At 41.0% G+C, this 26,368-nt stretch overlaps 1 protein-coding gene across 1 annotated transcript in view; it reads left to right on the plus strand.

The window, feature by feature from the left end:
* FMN2 (formin 2) overlaps window positions 1-26,368 on the plus strand; it is a 312,599-nt gene that overhangs the window by 268,348 nt on the left and 17,883 nt on the right. The window contains exon 19 of the mRNA XM_007471613.1: window positions 14,753-14,902. Coding sequence (XP_007471675.1) covers window positions 14,753-14,902 — 150 coding nt within the window. The remainder of the gene's footprint in view (window positions 1-14,752; window positions 14,903-26,368) is intronic.

Here is a 26,368-nt window from a genome sequence, read left to right on the forward strand (position 1 = left end):
CCTTTTGTCAGTGGGTTCTGGATCTGAAATCAGCACAATTCCAGGAACTGAACAAGGGATCTTGACAATTTATTAAAGCAACTGCCCTTATCCTCCTGTTCCTCTATTCTTGCCCTTTTATTTGGTTGTAGATGTTAAGCAATGTCTTTTTTGTTTTTGTTTTTTTTGCTTCTAAGGACACCATGATCTAGTAACCATCTCCACACTCCCTGTAGGGAAGACCCCCTGTCAGTCACGATGATAACTGGTCCCCAGGCTTCTGGCCACTGGGCTTCACCATTGGCCCCTGTACTTCCGGGTTCCATCATCCCCATGGATTTTAATGGACTCAGCTGTGATCTCTCCTACTGGCTTCCCTGGCCCACAGCACAGAGCAACATCAGCGCCCCTGTTGCCAGTGCATTCTTGACAGCCTTGATGTGTGGTGGGCCCTCTGGGACCTCCCATGGAGTACTCCTTTGCTCAGTGTTCTGGACTCGTGTGATACACACAGGCATGCCCACTGCCCTCAGCCTCTTCACTCCCTGCTCTGCGATTGTCCAGGACAGCTGAGCCATGCCTGTTCTCCTCTGCCTTGGCCATAGCTTACTTTAGGCCTGTAAGAGCTGCCCCCAACTCCTGCCACTACACATGGCTAATTCTTGCAGCAACATGGGTGTATAATCTCTTTTCCTACATCAGGTCTAGCACTTCCCTAGCTGAGGTGCTCACCTTTACTAGAGAAGAGTGGGGCCCCTCTACAAACTCTTTACAGTTTTAGGGATCTGTAGGGGTGACTGTCAGTTATCTTAATCGCTTGTTTTGGGATCCCAGGTTTTCCCAGCCAGGGTCTGACTTTAGCTTAGCAGACCTGCTTGGCTGTGCATCTAAATGTTTCTGGAACTCTTCAGCCTGGCTGTTAGATCTTCTTTTTGTTGTGCAGCTTTATCTGTTCTCTCACTACAGGTGACAACTGCCTCTTTCCAAACCACCAAGTTGCCCCTAGTCTTTAACTGTCTGTTAAGCCCAGGGCCTCTCATTATCCCTCTGCAGGGTGTCAATCCAACCTAGCCGTAGTCAGCCAATTCCGCTGTCTATGTGGCATTGTTCTCACCATGTCTTCAGTAGCCTGAATAATCACACCTGCGAGGACATTCCCACACAAGGATATTTTTCTAGGCCACCTCGGTGATACTGTTAGCAGTTTATAGCCTCCAATGTGCCAGGGTCCATGCCACGTGCCACCCAGGACAGTGGGGTGGTGACTGAATCTGTCCCAGACCTAAACTTACTGCTTGTTTTCTCAGGCTCCTTGTGGCTCCACTTATGTTATTTCAGGTTCTCCAAGAAGCAGGTGCCAAGACTGGATTTACTGGGAAAAACAGGAAGGAATCCAGAGGATGGTAGGGCAGCTGTTAGATCTGGATGCAGGTCCAGCTCCCATGGAGGAGAGGGAAGGAAGGAAGACTGGATAGCAAAAGTCTCAGACTGCAGTGCAGTTACCAGAAAGTTTTGGCAAAGCCGATTGGAAGTCCTTCAGCCAAGCTCACCTTTGAGAGGAACCTTGTGTCCCCTAGGGTAGCACCGGCACCAGCACCCTGCTGTGTTCACTGACTGGCCGGGGGCAACCCTGGGCCTCTTGTAAATGAAATGGCTGACCCCAGAGCACAGCAGCTGAAGCCCTCGGTCACTTTCGTTTTCCTCAGTTGGAACCTGGGAGATCTGAAAGATGTGTACTCGTGGCTGCCATAGACATGATACATTTTATTTCTCCTATTTTTAATACCTTTAAATTAACAAATATTTAATATATTTGTCCCTTCCCAAAATAATATAACACCTTCAAATTATTTAACTTTTCTCACCACCACAAATTGTTTATCAGTATTTTAGGGGTGTGTGTGTGTGTGTGTGTGTGTGTGTGTGTGTGTGTGTGTGTGTAAGATGTGACGTCTGTGTTTAGGTTCCATTTGTTTGTTTTTTTGCATATAAACGGCCAGCTGTTCTAGCACCATTTGTTGAAAAGACTGTCATTTCTCCATTGACTTGCCTTTGTTCCTTTTTCAAAGATCAGTCAACTATATTTGTGAGCCTACTTCTGGACACTCTATTCTGTTTCATTGAATACATGTCTACTCTTTCTCTAATAATACCACACTGTCCCGCTTTATAGTGAGTCTTAAAATTGGGTAATGTGAGGGCTTCAACTTTGTTTTTCTTCTTCAGTATTGTGATGGCTATTCCAGGTCTTTTTCCTCTTCCATATAAGCTTTAGAATCAGTTTGTCAATATCCACAAAATAACTTGTTAGGATTTTTATTGGAATTACATGAATCAAATTAAGTTGGGAAGAACTAGCATCTTTACAATATTGACTATTCCTACCCATGTTTCATAGACTAGCTCTCCATTTATTTAGATCCTATTTGATATTTTTATCAGAGTTTTGTAATTTTACTCATAGATATTATATCTGTAGTTAGATTTATACCTTAGTACTTCATGTTTTTTGTACTATAGTAAATTATATATTTTTTAATTTCAAAACTTAATTGTTCAATGCTGGTGTATAAGAAAGCAATTGACTTTTGTATATTGACCTGTATCCTTCAACCTTCCTATATTTGTTTATAGGTTCCAGGAATTATTTTGTAGATTCTTTGGCATTTCTATATAAACATATTCATCTGCAAATAAAGACAGTTTTATTTCTCCCCTCCCAATCTGTATACCTTTTATTTACTTTTCTTGTTTTATTGCATTAGCTAAGACTTCCAGTATGGTGCAAATAGAAGTGAAAGAGAGGGCACCCTAGCCTTATTACCACTATTAGGAGGAAAGCATTCAGTCTCTTACTATTCAGTATGGTGTTAGCTCTAGGGTTTTTTGTAGGTGTTCCTCCTTAATTCAAGGAAGTTCTCTATTCCTAGTTTGCTGAGAGTTTTTATCATGGTGTTAGATTTTGTGAAATGTTTTTCCTGCACCAGTTGATATCATTACATGATTTTTTTCCTTTAGCTTGTTCATGTGGTAGATTACATTTTTTTATTTGAATATTGAACCCGTCTTGCATAACTAGAATAAACATCACTTGTCATGGTGTAAAACACTTTTTATTCATGTTGAATTCTATTTGCTAGTATTCTGTTGAGAATTTTTGTATCTATGCTCAAGAGACATATTGGCCTGTACTTTTTTTCTTGTAATGTATTTATCTTGTTTTGGTATTAGACAATTGCTGGCCATATAGAATGAGTTAGGAACTCTTTCTTCTGCTTCTAATTTCTGGAAGAGATTTATCTTTTCTATAAAGATTTGGTAGAAAACTCACTAGAGAAACCACCTAGATCTTATGGTTTCTTTTTGGAAGGTTATTAATTATTGACTTAATTTATTTAATAGATGGAGATGTCTGAAGAAAGTTTTAGTAGCTGATGTCTTTCAAAGAATTGATACATTTTATCTGTTATCAAAATTGTTGGCAAAGAATTATTCATAACATTCCTTTAAATGTCCATGGGACTAATAGTGATAACCCTTCTTTCATTATTCACATTACTAATTTGTGCTTTTTTCTCTTATTTCTTTAGTTAACCTGACCAGAGTTTAATCAATTCTATTGATCTTTTCCAAAAATCAGCTTTTGTTTTGCTGATTTTTCTCCATTGTTTTTCTTTTTTTCAATTTCATTTATATCTGCTCTAATTTTTATTTCTTTTCTTCTGCTTGCTTTGAGCTTAAATTGTACTTTTTTACTCTAGTTCTCTAAGGTGAAATCTTATTGATCTTAGAAGTTTCTTCTTTTCTAAGAACATTTTATGCTATAAATTTTCACCTGAGTTCTGCTTTAACTACATCTTACAAATTTTGATATGTTGTACTTACAGTTCAAAACATTTTCTAATTTCCCTTGAGATATTTTCTTTGACCTGTGAATTGTTTAGAAATGATTTGGAGGCTTTGGAATATGGATAAGATGACAGAGTAGGAAGACATTGAGCTTACTTCCTGCCATGGGCACACCAAAATTACAGCTATTTACAGAACATCTACTGATGAGAAAAACTGAAAGATGAGGAGAAAAGAGCTTCTACAACTAAAGATATAAAGAGGGAGCCAGAAAGAGGCAGGTAGGAGGGGCAGAGATGTGGTATAGTCAAGACCCATACCCCCCAGTGGCTGACCCCAAAGAGGAGAATAATTACAATGGCAGAGGTTTTCCTCAAAGAGTGAGGGGACCAAGTCCCATCCTGTGATCCCCAGCCTGGGGCTCCTGCACCAAGAAGGCAAGTCCCCAAAATGTTTGGCTTTTTTAAAATTTTAACATCTTTATTGGAGTATAATTGCTTTACAATGGTGTCTTAGTTTCTGCTTTATAGCAAAGTGAATCAGTTATACATATACACATGTTCCCATATCTCTTCCCTCTTGCGTCTCCCTCCCTCCCACCCTCCCTATCCCACACCTCTAGGTGGTCAGAAAGCACCAAGCTGATCTTACTGTGCTATGCGGCTGCTTCCCACTAGCTAGCTATTCTACGTTTGGTAGTGTATATATGTCCATGCCACTCTCTCACTTTGTCACAGCCTACCCTTCCCACTCCCCATATCCTCAAGTCCATTCACTAGTAGGTCTGCGTCTCCATTCACGTCTTACCCCAAAGTTCTTCATGAACTTTTTTTTTCCCCTTAGATTCCATATATATGTATTAGTATACGGTATTTGCTTTTCTCTTTCTGGCTTACTTCACTCTGTATGACAGACTCTAGGTCCATCCACCTCACTACAAATAACTCAATTTCGTTTCTTTTCATGGCTGAGTAATATTCCATTGTATATATGTGCCTCATCTTCTTTATCCATTGATCTGTTGATGGACACTTTGGTTGCTTCCATATCCTGGCATTGTAAATAGAGCTGCAATGAACATTGTGGTACCTGACTCTTTGAATTATGGTATTCTCAGGGTATATGCCAATACTGGAATTGCTGGGTCGTATGTTACTTCTTTTAGTTTTTTAAGGAACCTCCATACTGTTCTCCATAGTGGCTGTATCAATTTACATTCTCATCAGCAGTGCAAGAGTGTTCCCTTTTCTCCACACCCTCTCCAGCATTTATTGTTTCTAGATTTTTTGATGATGGCCATTCTGACTGGTGTGAGATATCTCACTGTAGTTTCGATTTGCATTTCTCTAATGACTAATGACGTTGAGCATTCTTTCATGTGTTTGTTGGCAATCTGTATATCTTCTTTGGAGAAATGTCTGTTTAGGTCTTCTGCCCATTTTTGGATTGAGTTGTTTGTTTTTTTGTTATTGAGCTGCATGAGCTGCTTGTAAAGTTTGGAGATTAATCCTTTGTCAGTTGCTTCACTTGGAAATATTTTCTCCCATTCTGAGGGTTGTCTTTTGGTCTTGTTTATGGTTTCCTTTGCTGTGCAAAAGCTTTTAAGTTTCATTAGGTCCCACTTTTGTATTTTTGTTTTTATTGCCATTTCTCTAGGAGGTGGGTCAAAAAGGATCTTGCTGTGATTTATGTCATAGAGTGTTCTGCCTATTTTCCTCTAAGAGTTTAATAGTGTCTGGCCTTACATTTAGGTCGTTAATCCATTTTTATCTTATTTTTGTGTATGGTGTTAGGGAGTGTTCTAATCTCATACTTTTACATGTACCTGTCTAGTTTTCCCACCACCACTTGTTGAAGAGGCTGTCTTTTCTCCACTGTATATTCTTGCCTCCTTTATCAAAGATAAGGTGACCATATGTGCATGGGTTTATCTCTGGGCTTTCTGTCCTTTTCCATTAATCTTTCTTTCTGTTTTTGTGCCAGTACCATACCGTCTTGATTACTGTAACTTTGTAGTATAGTCTGAATTCAGGGAGCCTGATTCCTCCAGCTCCATTTTTCGTTCTCAAGATTGCTTTGGCTATTCTGGGTCTTTTGTGTTTCCATACAAATTGTGAAATATTTTGTTCTAGTTCTGTGAAAAATGCCAGTGGTAGTTTGATAGGGATTTCATTGACTCTGTAGATTGCTTTGGGTACTAGAGTCATTTTCACAATGCTGATTCTTCTAATCCAAGAACATGGTATATCTCTCCATCTATTTGTATCATCTTTAATTTCTTTCATCAGTGTCTTATAATTTTCTGCATACAGGTCTTTTGTCTGCTTAGGTAGGTTTATTCCTAGATATTTTATTCTTTTTGTTGCAGTGGTAAATGGGAGTATTTTCTTGATTTCACTTTTAGATTTTTCATCATTAGTGTATAGGAATGCTAGAGATTTCTGTGCATTAATTTTGTACCCTGCTACTTTACCAAATTCATTGATTAGCTCTAGTAGTTTTCTCCTAGCATCTTTAGGATTCTTTATGTATATATCAGGTCATTTGCAAACAGTGACAGCTTTACTTCTTTTCCAATTTGTATTCCTTTTATTTCTTTTTCTTCTCTAATTGCTGTGACTAAAAGTTCCAAAACAATGCTGAATAAGAGTGGTGAGAGTGGGCAACCTTGTCTTTTTCCTGATCTTAGTGGACATGGTTTCAGTTTTTCACCATTGAGGACAATGTTGGCTGTGGGTTTGTCATATACGGCCTGTATTATGTTGCCTACTTTCTGCAGGGTTTTTATCATAAATGGGTGTTGAATATCGTCAAAAGCTTTCTCTGCATCTATTGAGATGATCATATGGTTTTTCCCCTTCAATTTGTTAATATGGTGTATCACGTTGATTGATTTGTGTATATTGAAGAATCCTTGCATTCCTGGAATAAACCCTACTTGATCACAGTGTATGATCCTTTTAATGTGCTGTTGGATTCTGTTTGGTAGTATTTTGTTGAGGATTTTTACATCTATGTTCATCAGTGATATTGGCCTGTAATTTTCTCTTTTTTTGTGACATCATTTTGTGGTTTTGGTATCAGGGTGATGGTGGCCTTGTAGAATGCCTTTGGGAGTGCTCTTTCCTCTGCTATATTTTGGAAGCATTTGAGAAGGATAGCTGTTAGCTTTTCTCTAAATGTTTGATAGAATTCACCTGTGAAGCCATCTGGTCCTGGGCTTTTGTTTGTTGGAAGATTTTAAATCACAGTTTCAATTTCAGTATTTGTGATTGGTCTGTTCATATTTTCTCTTTCTTCTGTTTCTTCCTGATTCAGTCTTGGCAGGTTGTGCATGTCTGGGAATTTGTCCATTTCTTCCAGATTGTCCATTTTATTGGCATATAGTTGCTTGTAGTAATCCCTCATGATCCTTTGTATTTCTGCAGTGTCAGTTGTTACTTCTCCTTTTTCATTTCTAATTCTATTGATTTGACTCTTCTCCCTTTTTTTCTTGATGAGTCTGGCTAATGGTTTATCAACTTTGTTTATCTTCTCAAAGAAACAACTTTTAGTTTTATTGATCTTTGCTGTCATTTCCTTCATTTCTTTTTCATTTATTTCTGATATGATATTTATAATTTCTTTCCTTCTGCTAAATTTGGTTTTTTTGTTTGTTTTTCTTTCTCTAATTGCTTTCGGGGCAAGGTTAGGTTGTTTATTCGAGATGTTTCCTGTTTCTTAAGGTAGGACTGTATTGCTATAAACTTCCCTCTTAGAACTGCTTTTGCAGCATCCTATAGGTTTTGGGTCGTCCTGTCTCCATTGTCATTTGTTTCTAGGTATTTTTTAATTTCCTCTTTGATTTTTTCAGTGATCACTTCGTTATTAAGTAGTGCAATGTTTAGACTCCATGTGTTTATAATTTTTACAGATCTTTTCCTCTAATTGATATCTAGTCTCATAGCATTGTGATCAGAAAAGATACTTGATACGATTTCAATTTTCTTACATTTACCAAGGCTTGATTTGTGACCCAAGATATGATCTATTCTGGAGAATGTTCCATGAGCAGTTGAGAAAAATGTGTATTTTGTTGTTCTTGGATGGAATGTCCTATAAATATCAATTAGGTCCATCTTTTTTACTGTATCATTTAAAGCTTGTGTTTCCTTATTTATTTTCATTTTGGATGATCTGTCCATTGGTGAAATTGGGTGCTAAAGTCGCCTACTATGAATGTGTTACTGTCGATTTCCCGTTTTATGACTGTTAGTATTTGCCTTATGTATTGCAGTGTTCCTATGTTGGGTTCATAAATATTTAGAATTGTTATATGTTCTTCTTGGATTGATCCCTTGATCATTATGTAGTTTCCTTTTTCATCTCTTGTAATAGTCTTTGTTTAACAGTCTATTTTGTCTGATATGAGAATTGGTCCTCCAGCTTTCTTTTGATTTCCATTTGCATGTAATATCTTTTTCCATCCCCTCACTTTCAGTCTGTATGTGTCCCTTGGTCTGAAATGGGTGTCTTGTAGACAGCATATAGATGGTTCTTGGTTTTGTATCCATTCAGCCAGTCTCTCTCTTTTGGTGGGAGCATTTAATCCATTTACATTTAAGGTAATTATCAATATGTTTGTTCCTTTTCTCATTTGCTTAATTGTTTTGGGTTTTTTATTGTAGGTCTTTTCCTTCTCTTCTGTTTCTTGCCTAGAGAAGTTCCTTTAGCATTTGTTGTAAAGCTGGTTTGGTGGTGCTGAACTCTCTCAGCTTTTGCTTGTCTGTAAAGGTTTTAATTTCTCCATCCAATCTGAATGAGATCCTTGCTGGCTAGAGTAATATTGGTTGTAGATTTTTCTCCTTAATCACTTTCAATATATCCTGCCAGTCCGTTCTGGCTTGCAGAGTTTTTGATGAAAGATCACCTGTTAATCTTATGGGGATTCCCTTGTGTGTTATTTGTTGTTTTTCCCTTGCTGCTTGTTGTTGCTATGTTTTCTTTGTATTTAATTTTTATAGTTTGATTAATATGTGTCTTTATGTGTTTCTCCTTGGATTTATCCTGTATGGAACTCTCTGTGCTTCCTGGACTTGATTAACTATTTCCTTTCCCATGTTAGGTCAGTTTTCAACTATAATCTCTTCAAATATTTTCTCAGTCTTTTTCTCTTCTTCTTCTGGGACCCCTATAATTCGAATGTTGGTGTGTTTAATGTTGTCCCAGAGGTCTCTGAGACTGTCCTCAGTTCTTTTCATTCTTTTTCCTTTTGTCTGCTCTGCAGTAGTTATTTCCACTATTTTATCTTCCTGGTCACTTATCCGTTCTTCTGTCTCAGTTATTCTGCTATTGGTCCCCTCTAGAGTATTTTTAATTTCATTTATTGTGTTGTTCATTGTTGCTTGTTTCCTCTTTAGTTCTTCTAGGTCCTTTTTAAATGTTTCTTGCATTTTCTCTCTTCTATTTCCAAGATTTTGGATCATCCTTACTATCATTATTCTGAAATTTTTTTTCAGGTAGACTGCCTATTTCCTCTTCATTTGTTAGGTGTGGTGGGTTTTTACCTTGCTCCTTCATCTGCTGTGTGTTTTTCTGTCTTTTAATTTTTCTTATCTTACTGTTTTGGGGTCTCCTTTTTGCTGGCTGCAGGATCATAGTTCCCGTTGTTTTTGGTGTCTGTCCCCAGTGGCTAAGGTTGGTTCAGTGGGTTGTGTATGCTTCCTGGTGGAGGAGACTAGTGCCTGTGTTCTGGTGGATGAGGCTGGAACTTGACTTTCTGGTGGGCAGGTCCACGACTAGTGGTGTGTTTTGGGGTGCCTGTGGACGTATTATGATTTTAGGCAGCCTCTCCTCTAATGGATGGGGCTGTGTTCCTGTCTTGCTAGTTGTTTAGCATTGGGTGTCCAGCACTGCAGTTTGCTGATCGTTGAGTGAAGCTGGGTCTTGGCGTTGAGATGGAGATCTCTGGGAGATTTTCGCTATTTGACATTACGTGGATCTGGGAGGTCTCATGTGGACCGGTGTTATGAAGTTGGCTCTCCCACCTCAGAGGCAAAGCACTGACTCCTGGCTGGAGCACCAAGAGCCTTTCATCCACATGGCTCAGAATAAAAGGGAGAAAAAGTAGGAAGAAAGAAAGAGGATAAAATAAAATAAAGTAAGATAAAAAATAAAGTTATTAAAATAAAAAATAATTATTAAGAAAAAAATTTTAAGTAAAACAAAACAAAAAAATTAGATGGACAGTACCCTAGGAGAAATGGTGATAGCAAAGCTATACAGACAAAATCTCACACAGAAGCATATACATACACACTCACAAAAAGAGCAAAAGGGAAAAAAATAATATATCTTGTTCTGAAAGTCCACCTCCTCAATTTGGGATGGTTCATTGTCTTTTCAGGTATTCCACAGATGCAGGGTACATCAAGTTGATTATGGAGATTTAATCCGCTGCTCCTGAGGCTGCTGGGAGAAATTATTCTCTTTGTTCGCACAGCTCCCGGAGTTCAGCTTTGGATTTGTCTCTGCCTCTGGGTGTATGTCGCCTGAGGATGTCTGTTCTTCGCTCAGGGAGGACGGGGCTAAAGGAGCAGCTGATTCGGGGGCTTTGGCTCACTCAGGCCAGGGGGAGGGAGGGGTACGGGGTGAGCCTGTGGTGACAGAGGCCGGCGTGACGTTGCACCAGCCTGAGGTTTACCGTGCGTTCTCCCAGGGAAGTTGTCCCTGCATCAGGGCACCCTGGCAGTGGCAGGCTGCACAGGCTCCCAGGAAGGGTGGTGTGGATAGTGACCTGTGCTCGCACACAGGCTTCTTGGTGGCGGCAGTAGCAGCCTTAGCATCTCATGCCCATCTCTGGGATCCGCACTGTTAGCCACAGATCGCGCCCATCTCTGGAGCTCCTTTAAGCAGCGGTCTTAATCCCCTCTCCTCGCGCACCAGGAAACAAAGAGGGAAGAAAAAGTCTCCTGTCTCTTTGGCAGGTCCCGACTTTTCCCCGGACTCCCTCCCAACTAGGCGTGGTACACTCACCCCTTCAGGCTGTGTTCACGCCACCAGTCCTCTCCCTGCGCTCTGACCGAAGCCCAAGCCTCAGCTCCCAGTCCCGCCCACCCCGGCGGGTGAGCAGACAAGCCTCTCGGGCTGGTGAGCGCCGGTCGGCCCTAATCCTCTGTGCGGGAATCTCTCCGCTTTGCCCTCCGCACCCCTGTTGCTGCGCTCTCCTCCGCGGCTCCGAAGCTCCCCGCTCCGCCACCCGCAGTCTCCGCCCTTGAAGGGGTTTCCTAGTGTGTGGAAACCTTTCCTCCTTCATGGCTCCCTCCCAGTGGTGCAGGTCCCCTTCCCTATTATTTTGTCTGTGTTTTTTCTTTTTCCCTACCCTGGTTCGTGGGGAGTTTCTTGCCTTTTGGGAGGTCAGGGGTCTTCTGCCAGCGTTCAGTGGGTGTTCTATAGGAGCAGTTCCACGTGTAAATGTATTTCTGATGTATCTGTGGGGAAGCAGGTGATCTCCACGTCTTACTCTTCCACCATCTTCCCTCTGCCCCAAAATGTTTGGCTTTGATGACCAGTGAGACTTACTTTCAGGAGACCCAGAAGGCTGTGGGAAATAGAGCAGTAATTTGAAAGAAGCCAGGGTCAGACCCACCTGCTGATCTTGTAGAGCTTCCTGGAGAGGCAGGAGGCAACTGGAGCTGACCCTGGGGACATAGGCAAAATGAGTCAGATGTAGAAAGAAAAATATCATATGATTTCATTTATATGTGGAATTTAAAAACTAAACAAATGAAAAACATAACAAAGAGAAGCAGAGTCATAGATACAGAGAAAAAACAGGTGGTTGCCAGAAGGGAAAGGTTGGGGGAAGAGAAAAATAGGTGAGGGAGATTAATAGGTACAAACTTACAGTTGCAAAATAAATGAGTCACAGGTATGAAATGTAGAGTGTGGGGAATATAGTCAATAACTATATCAATGACTATGTAATATATTTCTGTGTAACTAGACTTATGGTGGTGATCATTTTGGTATGTATAGAAATAGTGAATCACTGTGTCATGTAATAGGAACTAACATAGCGTTGTCAATCAATTATACTGCAAACAAACAAACTCAGAAAAAGAGAACCAATTTGTGGTTACCAAAGGCAGGGGGTGGGGGGATGGGAATTGAATGAGGTTAATTAAAAGGTACACATTCTAGGGAAATAATGTACCACATGATAAATACAATTAACCCTGCTGTATCCTAAGCGTTCTCATCACAAGGAAAAAAATTTTTAATATTTCTTTAATTTTGTATCTATATGAGATGGTGGATGTTCACTATACTTACTGTGGTGTCACTTCATGAGGTTTGTATATCAAATCACTTTGCTGTACACCTTAAACAGATAAAGTGCTATGTGTCAATTATATCCCAATAAAACCAGAAGAAAGGATAAAGAAATGATTTGGACAGTTAATTTTACTGTTATTGACTTCTGATTTAATTCCATGGTGGTCAGAGTGCCTACTTTGTATGATTTCAGTTCCTTTCCCTCATTCCCTCACCCCACATAATTATGAGACAACACAGGACCTTTATATAAATTAAAACTGATGTCAGTATATCAGTCTCAGAGAGGGATCAAAATGGCAGAGTAGGAGGACATGGAGCTCACCTCCCCACACAAACACATCCAAAATACATCTACAAGTGGAACAAAACTACTATACATAAAATAAATTAGCAACAAGAACCTATAAGTTCCCTGCATAGCACTGGGAACTATATTCAATATTTTATAATAATCTATAATGGAAAAGAATCTGAAAAAAATAACTGAATCACTATGATGTAAGCCTGAAACTAGCACAATACTATACTTAAACTATACTTCAGTTAAATACACACACACACACACACACACACGTGTGTGTGTGTGTGTGTGTGTGTGTGTATGTTTTGGGACCAGCAGGCAGCACCACAGTGGGGTGACCACCTTACCTGCCATCCCTACTCATCGACACAGTTTCTCTTACTTTACTCAGAAGGCAGTTTGCAGTAGCTCCTGCCAAGAGATTTCCTCTCACTTTCAGTGTTAAGCGTACTGTGTCTGGGTAAGATGTTAATATTAGGAGAAGGTTAGTGGAGGCCATACTTGAACTCTATCTTTTCAACTTTTCTGTAAATCTGAAGTTAATACAAAGTAAGGCCATGAAATAGGTGATCATTACCTCAGCTGTCTCCTATAATTGAGAGTTTCATAAAGGGAAAATGGAAATAATACATTTAATTCAGTTTGCATTGGTTTAACCTAAAGGAGTAAAAGAAAAGCTCTGTTAATAATTTCTCATTTTTAAGTTCAAGTAAACAGGACAGTAATGGTTCCATTATTTTAGGACATGAGAATGAAAATTGCTAAAAGTTGTAGGTTTAGATCAGAGACTCTTGTGAGAAAGTAGTGAAGGTGGCCTATGAAGCCAGATTTCAAAACAAGTGAGGACACAGGAGCATTGAATTATAAAGCAACTGTATATAAATCATGGTGTCTTTCAGTGAGTCTGCATGGATGAGAGAATATTTATAGATGCAGAAATCTTCATATGCTCTTAGGATCAGAAGGAAAACCTAGTAATAAGAGATTTTGGATGCTGGAAATAGGAGACAATGGATTTGATACTTTCCTAAAGGAAGTAGGGGTAGGTAGATTAAAGACCATGCAGGTGAGGAACTTGGCTGTGATTTAGAGAAGGTAAACAAAATGTACAGTGATCATCATGCACTCATCACCCAGCAGTTCCTGACTTGGTTTCATCTACACCCCTGCCCACTTGCCCCCTCCCATATTGTTTGTGAAGCAGATCCTCAACAGGTATAATTTCATCCATATATATTTTAGTATGTGTCACTAAAAAATCCCCTTTAAAAAATAACAAGCACCAGTTTTACCACTAAAAATAATAATTCCTAATGTCACCAAATACCCGGTCTCTGTTCGAAAGTCCAATTAGTTCATATATGTAAGAAATGATTTTATTTTCTTACAGTTTGTTTGAAGCAATATATAAAGAAGTTCAAACCATTATAATCAGACAATATCTCTTAAGTCTTTATAATAGACTTCTTTTTCCCTTTACATTCATGTATTGAAGAATCTAGATCATTTGTCCTTGACTTAGTTCTGGCTGTTATAAGAAAATACCATAGACTGGGTGGCCTAAACAGTGAACATTTACTTCTCACAGTTCTGGAGGCTGGGAGGTCCAGGTCAAGGTGCAGCATAAATCTACCACTTACTAGTTGTATGTTCTTTGTCAAATAACCCTTTGAAACCCTTCTGAGTGTCATGTAGTTGTAATATGAAGCAGCCTCGATGGCACCTTCTGGAGATGGGCACTGCCACCCACTGTCACGATGCTGGCCGCCCTGCTGCTACCCACTCATTGGTGCTGCCATGATCTCCAGTGGGAGCCTTTGTCAGTATCTCCCGGGGCTGTTGCTTTTTTTTCCCACCAGCAATGTAGGAAGCCCATAGTATAGAAGCAGTATAATACACATATAGAGACATATAAGTTTGGGGACAAAGAGCTGATATTTCATTTGTTTAGAGTCTAGAAGGAAAGTATAGACCCACCACTTCCCTTATGTCCCAACTTGATTACAGGTTCATTTCTGAAATAGGTTGGACACATAGTGATTAATTTTGAAAATGGTTGGACCAGGGATAGCTACCAGTATATGGAGGACTCTTGTCAGCTGCTAACATCTGAGTCCAAAAACCCTAACATGAAACCTTAAGAGAACTACTGTTGGTGCCTGAGGAGTTGAGTCCTCTCGGTAATAATAGCTGCATGAATGAAATCAGCATTTGGATGGGGAAAGAATATCCCATATTGGAAAGTAATCATAGCTTTTATACTTGTGTGTGTGTGTTTGTGTGTGTGTGTGCATGCTTTGACAGCTTTTTGGAGACTACAGCCTATTTCTTCATGAGACCAAAAATTGGAGAGAAGGAAGTGTCGCCAAATGTTTTCTTCAGTATCTGGCATGAATTCAGCTCCGACTTTAAAGACTTTTGGAAGAAAGAAAACAAACTTATTCTACAAGAGAGGTAGGTGTTTTTCATTTACACAGTGGCATTTTGAAACGTGTTTTCTCGGGTGTGGCCAATTAGGGCTTGCCAACTTTTATAGCCTGAATGAAAAATTGGGTTCTAACCCTGGGTGTCCAGTCTGAGAAGGTGCTGAGATCGGACAGTATTTGCAGCCTGAGTAAGAAAAGTCAGCACAATGGTTGTGATGCTACAAAGGACAGCTAGAGTGATGGTTTGCCAGGACCACCTTCTGGTAAAACAGCTTCTGTGATGAGGAGGCCACACAGAAGCAAACAATGTAAGAACAGGAGTGAAAGAACACTGCCAAGATGACAAACCCACTCACTTCAAAAGACCATAAGGTAAGATGGATCAGTTTGGTTTTATTTTTGCTCAATTCATTAGACACTGTCAAAATTTCACCATTCATATCGAAAGTTCTCCCAGGTGTCACCAAGAAACTGATGATCAATATTTTTTAAAAGATTTTTCAAGAATCTTAGATCATATCACGTTTCCTAAAGTAAATTCTTTCAGGAATGAAGGGAAGTTTCTCTTCTTAAGTACATGAAATAGAGTCTCTGTCACTTGATTATGAAGGTCACAGAGGTGTCCTGTTACCAAGTCAGGAAGCAGGCTGGCCCATGAACGGCAGCATCCCGAAGTAGCTGGGTCTGGAGGGAGAAGGAAAAAGGAAAAGGAAACCAAACCCTAATCCTGAACCAATTGGTGGGCTTTCCAACATCCTGGCCCTAACAAGGACTTTGCTTTAGAAAACTTACCTCCTAAGGGACTTTATTCATCAGAGCACAAAATTCCACAGTTTTCTGCTTATCATCGTCATTTTGGTCTTGCTTACATACAGAACCACGCTCGCCCGCCTAGTCTTCATCTGTAAGTAGATTCTCATCCATCCTTAAATCAGGTGAGGTTAATTGTGGACACGTCCTGAGCATGTGGACTGTGCCTGGCTTGTGCTCACTCACAGAATTACCTACCTAGAACCCAGGCTCCATCAGAGAAGGGAGTCTGCTTCAGCGAACAATGGATGCAAAAAGAGAGCAGTCAGAGCAGAAGGAAAACACTGAGCTTATTCTACCGCAAAACACATCACCAGGAGTTAACATAAAAGATGAGATGTTAGTCAGAAGTCCATGCGGGTGAGACAGGAGGGAGAATCCTGTAAACACGGGCTCATGGACCACCGTTCATTTCTTTCAGACTTAGCTGTATGTTTCCAGTTTTTCACCCAGCAAGGCTTGCTCAGTTTGGACAACGGTGAGGAGGAAACTGGTTTTAACGTCAGCATGTCACAGACAACCTCCCTTCCTGACGCCACTACTCCCCACGTGCCTTCTTCAGCTCTGATCTAAGCCTGGGCCGCTAGGAAGGGACTGGGGCTCGTTCACACTCAGGAACAAAACGGAAAGATCAGTGTTTCACTTTGCGAGGGAGCTGAGACGATCCTGATGAGAGTGGGCATGGTGGGCTATAGGCAAGGACAGGGCAGGAGTGAGGAGACTGCAGTTGGGGGGCAGCTGCCCTGAGGGCACATGATGAGGCAGTGAATTGCAGCAGGGGCCGCAGGCCCTGTGGAGGTGGCGCGAGATGGCAGGGGGACTGTCATTTGAGCTCCCATTACTGCATGGCCTGTAGGGAAGCTGCTGAGAGGCCCCCATGGAGGTGATGTCAGGAAGGAGCAGCCATTTGCAGCCTGTGCTCTCTGAGATACAGTTGTGTTACCAGGCAGCACTATGGATAACAGTCCACTGTTTATGATAGTTTATGCATTGGACATGCCCACTGAATATCTCATAAAATCAACCCAATCCTTTTTTTATACTTCATCCTTTGCTAAAAAAAATTACGATGGGCTTTTAGAGTCACCCTTGGTGACTTCACTTTCAACTTGGCAGTGCTGTGAACTGGCATGTGACAGGTGCTCTCCACTGCACACTTCTCATTTTCCTAAATCATTTGCTTTTAATGAAAGGCTAAGGAAGAACATGTGGCAGGTGAGAGAGCATCTTTGCCCTCTGACTCCCAAACTATATTATGTCTCTTGGCAAAGAGACTGGTTTGAAAAGTAAGACTGTTGGTCTGAATTGTTTGTAACAAAATTTTGTCCGTTTCCTTAGTGGAAAACCAGCCACAAAATTTCAAGGAAACAGTGTGAAATAAAAATAGCAGGCCCGTTATTCAAAAAGTATTAACAATTTCAAGACAGCAAACTGTTAAACCAAGTGCAGAGCCCTGAGAGGGGGCCCTGTGTGCTGCACAAACGCCCACCCTTGAAGGCGGCCTTGCCCTGGTGTAAGCTTGCTGGCACGTGCTCTGCAGTTAGGTGAAAGGGTGTTTCAGGAATGCTCCGATGCCCTCAGACATGTACAGGACACAGGGTGCAGCCAGTGGAAGGGTTAAACCCCTGACATACCGATGTCAGTGTGAGCAAGGCTTCAAGTGACATGTGCTTCAGATGGGATGCTCTCCCCAACCTGAGTGTTCCCTCCTCTTCTCCTGTGATATGTACTGGCTGCATATTTTCATAGTCCTGTACTGCTCTTACTTTATACCATGACTTCTTCCACGTTTGCATTTGTCTTTGTTTCTCAGACGTGGTGTTTTGTGTCTTCTTTTTTCAGTGTCGCTCTCAGGGCCTCTAGGCCACAGTGCCCCCTTTTGGTGTTTCCATACATATTTGCTGATTTGACTTGTCACATTGTATTTGACACAGACACGGAAATAAGAACTTAGTCTAGTAAAGTAATGAACGTGTTTTCTTAGGTAATTTAAGTTTGCCACTGGAGGTAATAAAAACCCCACTCCAAACACCGGAAGCAAAAAGAGAGACTTTGTTTAGATGGTCAAACCACAGAAGAGCAGGATGGAAGGTGGCTGTGGGTGCCTGAGTGCGGAAATCCTAACTAACCACAGCTGTGCAGGGCAGGTTGAGGGGGCTGTTGTCAGGTGTGTCTCTACCTGCCACCCTCCACCTGTCTTTTAAATGCCCCCTCTTCCTCCTCTCCTCTCTCTCCTCTATCTCTCTCATCCTCACTCTCTCACCCTCTCTCCCCTTCCAGCGCCCTCCCTCCCACCCGCTCTGTGCTCCAGCCTAACTTCCAGGCCAGGCTGTTTCTTTATGAGTGGACCCCTGGCCGTCAGTCCAGCCATGGCTCACATTCTCCTAACTCAGGAGGAGCGGGCATTCTCCACCCTGTAGAATGACTCCAGGGAGGAACTCCAGAGGAGTCATGCTCATCTTTGGATCAGCCACAGTGGCCAGAGGCATGGATACCGTGGTTGGTTCAGCGGTTCACAGACACAGTCCTGCAGCCAGAGGGGAGTGTTGCCATGGTCGACAGTCTCGTTCTCAGCACTGTCACTGGAGTTAGGGAGAGCAGTTGCCCAAAGAAAGTAAATAATAATCTACTAGCCCTAATTTATTAAGCCTTTAAAGGTAACCTGTGTAATTAGCAGAATGCCCTAGCATGGTAGAAATAACCCAAAAGTGGTTTAATGGTGTGGTTGAAGTTTTCTTTTCTGATCAAGTTTTTCTTGCTCTAATTTGGGAAGTATACATTGAATAATATGTTTAAGGTTGTAAATACTCTATAAAATGTCCTCATCCCATTCTTTCTAATTGGTGGTTGAGTACAGAGTGGTAGCAACATATTTTCTGACTTTTCCTAATGACTCGCATGAGTTAGTAGATGTATTTCTTGAAATGGTGAACTTCTAGTCTATGGTGAAAAGGTCTGCTGTCCTTCTTATTGATGTGGTGTGGAAAACATGAGCATTTGAGTTAGCTCTCCCTCTTGCCCACTTGAGTCTTAGGAAGGCATGCTTTCTTTTTTTTTAAAAGAGTTTTTTGATGTGGACCATTTTTAAAGTCTTTATTGAATTTGTTACAGTATTGCTTCTGTTTTGTGTTTTGGTTTTTTGGCCACAAGGCATGTGGGAAGCTTAGCTGCCCCACAAGGGATGGAACACGTAGCCCCTGAATTGGAAGGTGAAATCTTAACCACTGGACTGCCAAGGAAGTCCCAAGGCATGGTTTCAAAGTCAGCAAAATGGAGACAGTAATACCTGTTCTGCAGTGAGACTGTGTAACTAAATGAGGTTATATATTAGAGTATGTAGCACAGTGTCTCCATGCTAGATGCTCAATGGCTGTTTCTTCATCGTTTAATATAAATGATGTCCTGATCATGACAATACACAAGGTCATGTGACATTCTGGTAAGGCGTGTTAAGAACACATCTGTATGAGACCTGAACCAAGATGCTGGAGTAGAAGGATGTGCTCTCACTCCCTCTTGTGAGAACACCAGAATCACAACTAGCTGCTGGACAATCATCGACAGGAAGACACTGGAACTCATGAAAAATGATACACCACATCCAAAGACAAAGGAGAAGCCACAATGAGATGGTAGGAGGGGTGCAATCACAGTAAAATCAAATCCCATAACTGCTGGGTGGGTGACTCACAGACTGGAGAACACTTATACCACAGAAGTCCATCCACTGGAGTGAAGGTTCTGAGCCCCACATCAGGCTTCCCAAGCTGGGAGTCCGGCAACGGGAGGAGAAATTCCTAGAGAATCAGACTTTGAAGGCTAGTGGGATTTGATTGCAGGACTTCGACAGGACTGGGGGAAACAGAGACTCCACTGTTGGGGGTCACATACAAAGTAGTGTGTGCATCAAGACCCAGGGGAAGGAGCAGTGACCCCACGGGACATTGAACTAGACCTACCTGCTGGTGTTGGAGGGTCTCCTGCAGAGGCGGTGGGTGGCTGTGACTCACCGTGGGGACAAGGACACTGGCAGCAGAAGTTCTGGGAAGTACTCCTTGGTGTGAGCCCTCCCAGAGTCCACCATTAGTCCCACCAAAGAGCCCAGGTAGGCTTCAGTGTTGGATTGCTTCAGGCCAAACAATGAACAGGGAGGGAACCCAGCCTCACCCATCAGCAGTCAAGCAGATTAAAGTTTTACTGAGCTCTGCCCATCAGAGCAACAGTCAGCTCTACCTACCAGCAGTCCCTCCCATCAGGAAACTTGCACAAGCCTCTTAGATAGCCTCATCCACCAGAGGGCAGACAGCAGAAGCAAGAAGAACTACAATCCTGCAGCCTATGGGAAAAAAACCACATTCACAGAAAGGTAGACAAGATGAAAAGGCAGAGGGCTATGTACCAGATGAAGGAACAAGATAAAACCCCAGAAAAACAACTAACTGAAGTGGAGATAGGCAACCTTCCAGAAAAAGCATTCAGAATAATGACAGTGAAGATGATCCAGGACCTCAGAAAAAGAATGGAGGCAAAGATCGAGAAGATGCAAGAAATGTTTAACAAAGACCTAGAAGAATTAAAGAACAAACAGACAGAGAAGAACAATACATTAACTGAAATGAAAACTACACTAGAAGGAATCAATAGCAGAATAACTGAGGCAGAAAAATGGGTAAGTGACCTGGAAGAGAGAATGCTGGAATGCACTGCTGCTGAACAGAATAAAGAGAAAAGAATGAAAATAAATGAACACAGCCTAAGAGACCTCTGGGAAATTATTAAACACAACAACATTCACATTATAAGGGCCCCAGAAGGGGAAGAGAGAGAGAAAGGACCCGAGAAAATATTTGAAGAGATTATAGTCGAAAACTTCCCTAACATGGGATAGGAAATAGCCACCCAAGTCCAGGAAGCGCAGTAAGTCCCATACAGGATAAATCCAAGGAGGAACACGCCAAGACACATAGTAATCAAACTGGCAAAAATTAAAGACAAAGAAAAATTATTGAAAGCAGCAAGGGAAAAATGACAACATAAAAGGGAACTCCCATAAGGTTAACAGCTGATTTCTCAGCAGAAACTCTACAAGCCAGTTGGGAGTGGCATGATATACTTAAAGTGATGAAAGGGAAGAACCTACAACCAAGATTATGCTACCCAGCAAGGATCTCATTCAGATTTGAAGGATAAATCAAAAGCTTTACAGACAAGCAAAAGTTAAGAGAATTCAGCACCACCAAACTAGCTCTACAACAAAAGCTAAAGGAATTTCTCTAAGTGGGAAACACAAGAGAAGAAAAAGACTTACAAAAACAAACCCAATGGGCTTCCCTGGTGGCACAGCGGTTGAAAGTCTGCCTGCCAATGCAGGGAACATGGGTTCGTGCCATGGTCTGGGAAGATCCCACATGCCATGGAGCAGCTGGGCCCGTGAGCCATGGCCGCTGAGCCTGCGCATCTGGAGGCTGTGCTCTGCAACGGGAGAGGCCACAACAGTGAGAGGCCTGCGTACTGAAAAAACAAACAAACAAACAAAAACAATTAAGAAAATGGTCATAGGAACATACATATCGATAATTACCTTAAAGGTGAATGGAATAAATACTCCAACCAAAAGACACAGGCTTGCTGAATGGATACAAAAACAAGACCAATATATATGCTGTCTACAAGAGACCCACTTCAGACCTAGGGACACATACAGACTGAAAGTCAGGGAATGCAAAAAGATATTCCATGCAAATGGAAATGAAAAGAAAGCTGGAGTAGCAATACTCATATCAGATAAAATAGACTTTAAAATAAAGAATGTTACAAGAGACAAGGAAGGATACTACATAATGATTGAGGGATCAATCCAAGAAGAAGACATAACAATTATAAATATATATGCACCCAACATAGGAGCACCTCAATCCATAAGGCAACTGCTAACAGCTATAAAAGAGGAAATTGACAGTAACACAGTAATAGTGGGGGACTTTAACACCTCACTGACACCAATGGACAGATCATCCAAAATGAAAATAAATAAGGAAACAGAAGCTTTAAATGACACAATAGACCGGATAGATTTAATTGATATTTACAGGACATTCCATCCAAAAACAGCAGATTACACTCTCTTCTCAAGTGTGCATGGAACATTCTCCAGGATAGATCACATCTTGGGTCCCAAATCAAGCCTCAGTAAATTTAAGAAAATTGAAATCATATCAAGCATCTTTTCTGACCACAACACTATGAGATTAGAAATGAATTTCAGGGGAAAAAACATAAAAAACACAAACACATGGAGGCTAAACAATACGTTACTAAATAACCAAGAGATCACTGAAGAAATCAAAGAGGAAGTCAAAAGATACATCGGGACAAATGACAATGAAAACACGATGATCCAAAACCTATGGGATGCGGCAAAAGCAGCTCTGAGAGGGAAGTTTATACGTATACAAGCCTACCTAAAGAAACAAGAAAAATAACTGAAATAGAAACAAAGAAAACAATAGCAAAGATCAATAAAACTAAAAGCTAGTTCTTTGAAAAGATAAACAAAATTGATAAACCATTAGCCAGACCCATCAAGAAACAGAGGGAGAGGATGCAAATCAATTAAATTAGAAATGAAAAACAGAAGTTACAACAGACACCGCAGAAATACAGAGCATCCTAAGAGACTGCTACAAGCAACTCTATGCCAATAAAATGGATAAACTGGAAGAAATGGACAGATTCTTAGAAAGGGATAACCTTCCAAGACTGAACCAGGAAGAAATAGAAAATATGAACAGACCGATCACAAGTAATGAAATTGAAACTGTGATTAAAAATCTTCCAGAAAACAAAAGTCCAGGACCAGAAGCCTTCACAGGTGAATTCTATCAAACATTTAGAGAAGAGCTAACACCCATCCTTCTCAAACTCTTCCAAAAATTTGCAGAGGAAGAAGCACTCCTAAACTCATTCTATGAGGCCACCATCACCTGATACCAAAACCAGACAAAGATACTACAAAAAAAGAAAATTACAGACCAATATCACTGATGAATATAGCTGCAAAAATCCTCAACAGAATATGAGCAAACAGAATCCAACAACACATTAAAAGGATCATTCACCACGATCAAGTGGGATTTATCGCAGCGATGCAAGGATTCTTTAATATATGCAAATCAATCAATGTGATACACCATATTAACAAATTGAAGAATAAAAACCACATGATCATCTCAATAGATGCAGAAAAAGCTTTTGACAGAATTCAACACCCATTCATGATAAAAACTCTCCAGAAATTGGGCATAGAGAGAACCTACCTCAACATAATAAAGGCCATATATGAGAAACACACGGCAAACATCATTCTCAATGGTGGAAAACTGAAAGCATTTCCTCTAAGATCAGGAACAAGGCAAGGATGTCCACTCTCACCACTCGGAAGACCCAGCCACAGCAGTCAGAGAAGAAAAAGAAATAAAATGAATGCAAATTGGAAAAGAAGAAATAAAAGTGTCACTGTTTGCAGATGACATGATACTATACATAGAGAATCCTAAAGATGCCACCAGAAAACTACTAGAACTAATCAATGAATTTGATAAAGTTGCAGGATACAAAATTAATGCACAGAAGTCTGTTGCATTCCTATACACTAATGATACAAAATCTGAAAGAGAAATTAAGGAAACACTCCCATTTACCATTGCAAGAAAAAGAATAAAATACCTAAGAATAAACCTACCTAGGGAGACAAAAGGCCTGTATGCAGACAATTATAAGACACTGATGAAAGAAATTAAAGATGATAGCAACAGATGGAGAGATATACCACGTTTTTGGATTGGAAGAATCAATATTGTGAAAATGACTCCACTACCCAAAGCAATCTACAGATTCAATGCAATCCCTATCAAATTACCAATGGCATTTTTTATGGAACTAGAACAAAAAGTCTTAAAATTTGTGTGGAGACACAAAAGACCCCGAATAGCCAAAGCAGTCTTGAGGGAAAAAAAACGGAGCTGGAGGAATCAGGCTCCCTGACTTCAGACTATACTACAGATCTACAGTAATGAAGACAATATGGTACTGGCACAAAAATAGAAACATAGATCAATGGAACAAGATAGAAAGCCCAGAGGTAAACCCACACACCTATGGTCAACTAATCTATAACAAAGGAGGCAAGGATATACAATGGAGAAAAGACTGCCTCTTCCATAAGTGGTGCTGGGAAAACTGGACAGCTACATGTAAAAGGACGAAATTAGAACACTCCCTAACACCATACACAAAAATGAACTCAAAATGGGTTAGAGACCTAAATGTAAGACCGGACACTCTAAAACTCTTAGAGGAAAACATAGGAAGCACACTCTTTGACATAAATCACAGCAGGATCTTTTTTGATACACCTCCTAGAGTAATGGAAATAAAAACAAAAATAAACAATTGGGACCTAATGAAACTTAAAAGCTTTTGCACAGCAAAGGACACCATAAACAAGACGAAAAGACAACCCTCAGAATGGGAGAAAATATTTGCAAACAAATCAATGGACAAAGGATTAATCTCCAAAATATATAAACAGCTCATGCAGCTCAATATTAAAAAAACAAACAACCCAATCCAAAAATGGGCAGAAGACCTAAATAGACATTTGTCCAAAGAAGACATACAGATAACTTAAGAACCACATGAAAAGCTGCTCTACATCACTAATTATTAGAGAAATGCAAATCAAAACTACAATGAGGTATCACCTCACACCAGTTAGAATGGGCATCATCAGAAAATCTACAGACAACAAATGCTGGAGAAGGTGTGGAGAAAAGGGAACCCTCCTGCACTGTTGGTGGGAATGTAAATTGATACAGCAACTATGGAGAACATTATGGAGATTCCTTAAAAAACTAAAAATAGAATTATCATATGATCTAGCAATCCCAGTACTGGGCATATACCCAGAGAAAACCATAATTCAAGAAGACACATGCACCCCAATGTTCATTGCAGCCCTATTTACAATAGCCAGGTCATGGAAGCATCCTAAATGCCCACCGACAGATGAATGGATAAGGAAGATGTGGTAAATATATACAATGGAATATTACTCAGCCATAAAAAGGAACGTAACTGGGTCATTTGTTGAGACGTGGATGGATCTAGAGACTGTCATACAGAGTGAAGTAAGGCAGAAAAAGAAAAACAAATATCGTATATTAACGCATGTATGTGGAACCTAGAAAAATGGTATGGATGAACTGGTTTGCAGGGCAGAAGTTGAGACACAGATGTAGAGAACAAACCTGTAGACACCAAGGGGAAAGCTGCGGGGGGGTGGTGGTGGTGGTGTGATGAATTGGGGCATTGGGATTGACATGTATACACTGATGTGTATAAAATATATGACTAAAAAAAAAAACCACATCTGTAAATACAAGGCATTATTGTGACTCAGTTGCTTTCTTCGTTGGTAAAATGTCTTGATTCTGAGTCCAAGGATGAACTTTTGTTTGACAGTGTTCATGTGACCTATCACTTGTTATTTACATTATGCTCTACTCCTGTTTTGATGCCTTAGGCAGCTGACCCATTGGTTTTGTCATGAGTCAGAAAAAATATTTCTTCATATACCTGCAGCTAGGCTTGTACACTTGTTAATAAGAAATTCTTCTTCAAAGAAATCTGGACTAGTTATTACTGAGCAACACAAAACATATGAAAAATAACTTTTAAAAAATGTCAGCTTGACTCTGTCCAGATTATGGGGACAAACTGATGTGAATGGTGCCCAGCCTCTCCCCAAGGCCTCATAGAGCGCAGTGTCCAAGCGTGAGGACCCAGGTGACCCATGTCTTATCTCCAGGAAGTCATCAGCATCACCAAGCCACTTGGGGGCCCAGGGGAGCTCGGACGACTTAGCACAGGGTACTAGGGACACTTGTGCTTTTCCACCGTGATGGAGGGACTGTGGTCCTCGGGGAGACAATTTCACTGCCCGCTTTTGCTCTGTTGTACCCAGACTCAGTTTTCAGGCGGAGTCCAGCTTGTGATGTGTGGTCATCCTCTCATTCCATGTTAAGTGTCCAGGCACAGGAGACCCTCGGTCATTTGATGAAGGCCCCGTCTCCCTGGAGCTGACAGCCTAGCCTTGGTGAGGTGTCACAGGAGGGGGAAGCAAGAGGGGCATCAGTGCCTCCAGAATTATTCTTTGCACACAGATCTGAGTCAAGTAGGAGCTTCGCAGGTGGTCCTGGAAGGGGAGGATGTCCTAAACTAGGAAATTGGGCTCTGGCACCCGGACCTCAAGCCCCATCGTGTGCAGTGCAGGCTATCACCATTTCACTTGTAGTCAGCTTAAGACTTTTAAAAAAATATTTATTTATTTATTTGGCTATGCCAGGTCTTAGTTGTGGCATGTGGGATCTAGTTCCCTGACCAAGGATGGAATCCAGGCCCCCTGCATTAGCAGCACAGAGTCTTAACCACTGGACCACCAGGGGAGTCCCAGCTTAAGACATTTTGATTTCATAAATCAGTAGTGACATTAGTAAGAGTTGTGTTTAAAGTGCTGTCTAGGGCTTCCCTGGTGGCGCAGTGGTTGGGAGTCCGCCTGCCAATGCGGGGGGCGCGGGTTCGTGCCCCGGTCCGGGAAGATCCCACATGCCGCGGAGCGGCTGTG

This window comes from Lipotes vexillifer, unplaced genomic scaffold (assembly GCF_000442215.2).
Source record: "Lipotes vexillifer unplaced genomic scaffold, Lipotes_vexillifer_v1.1 scaffold733, whole genome shotgun sequence".
Lineage (NCBI taxonomy): Eukaryota > Metazoa > Chordata > Mammalia > Artiodactyla > Lipotidae > Lipotes > Lipotes vexillifer.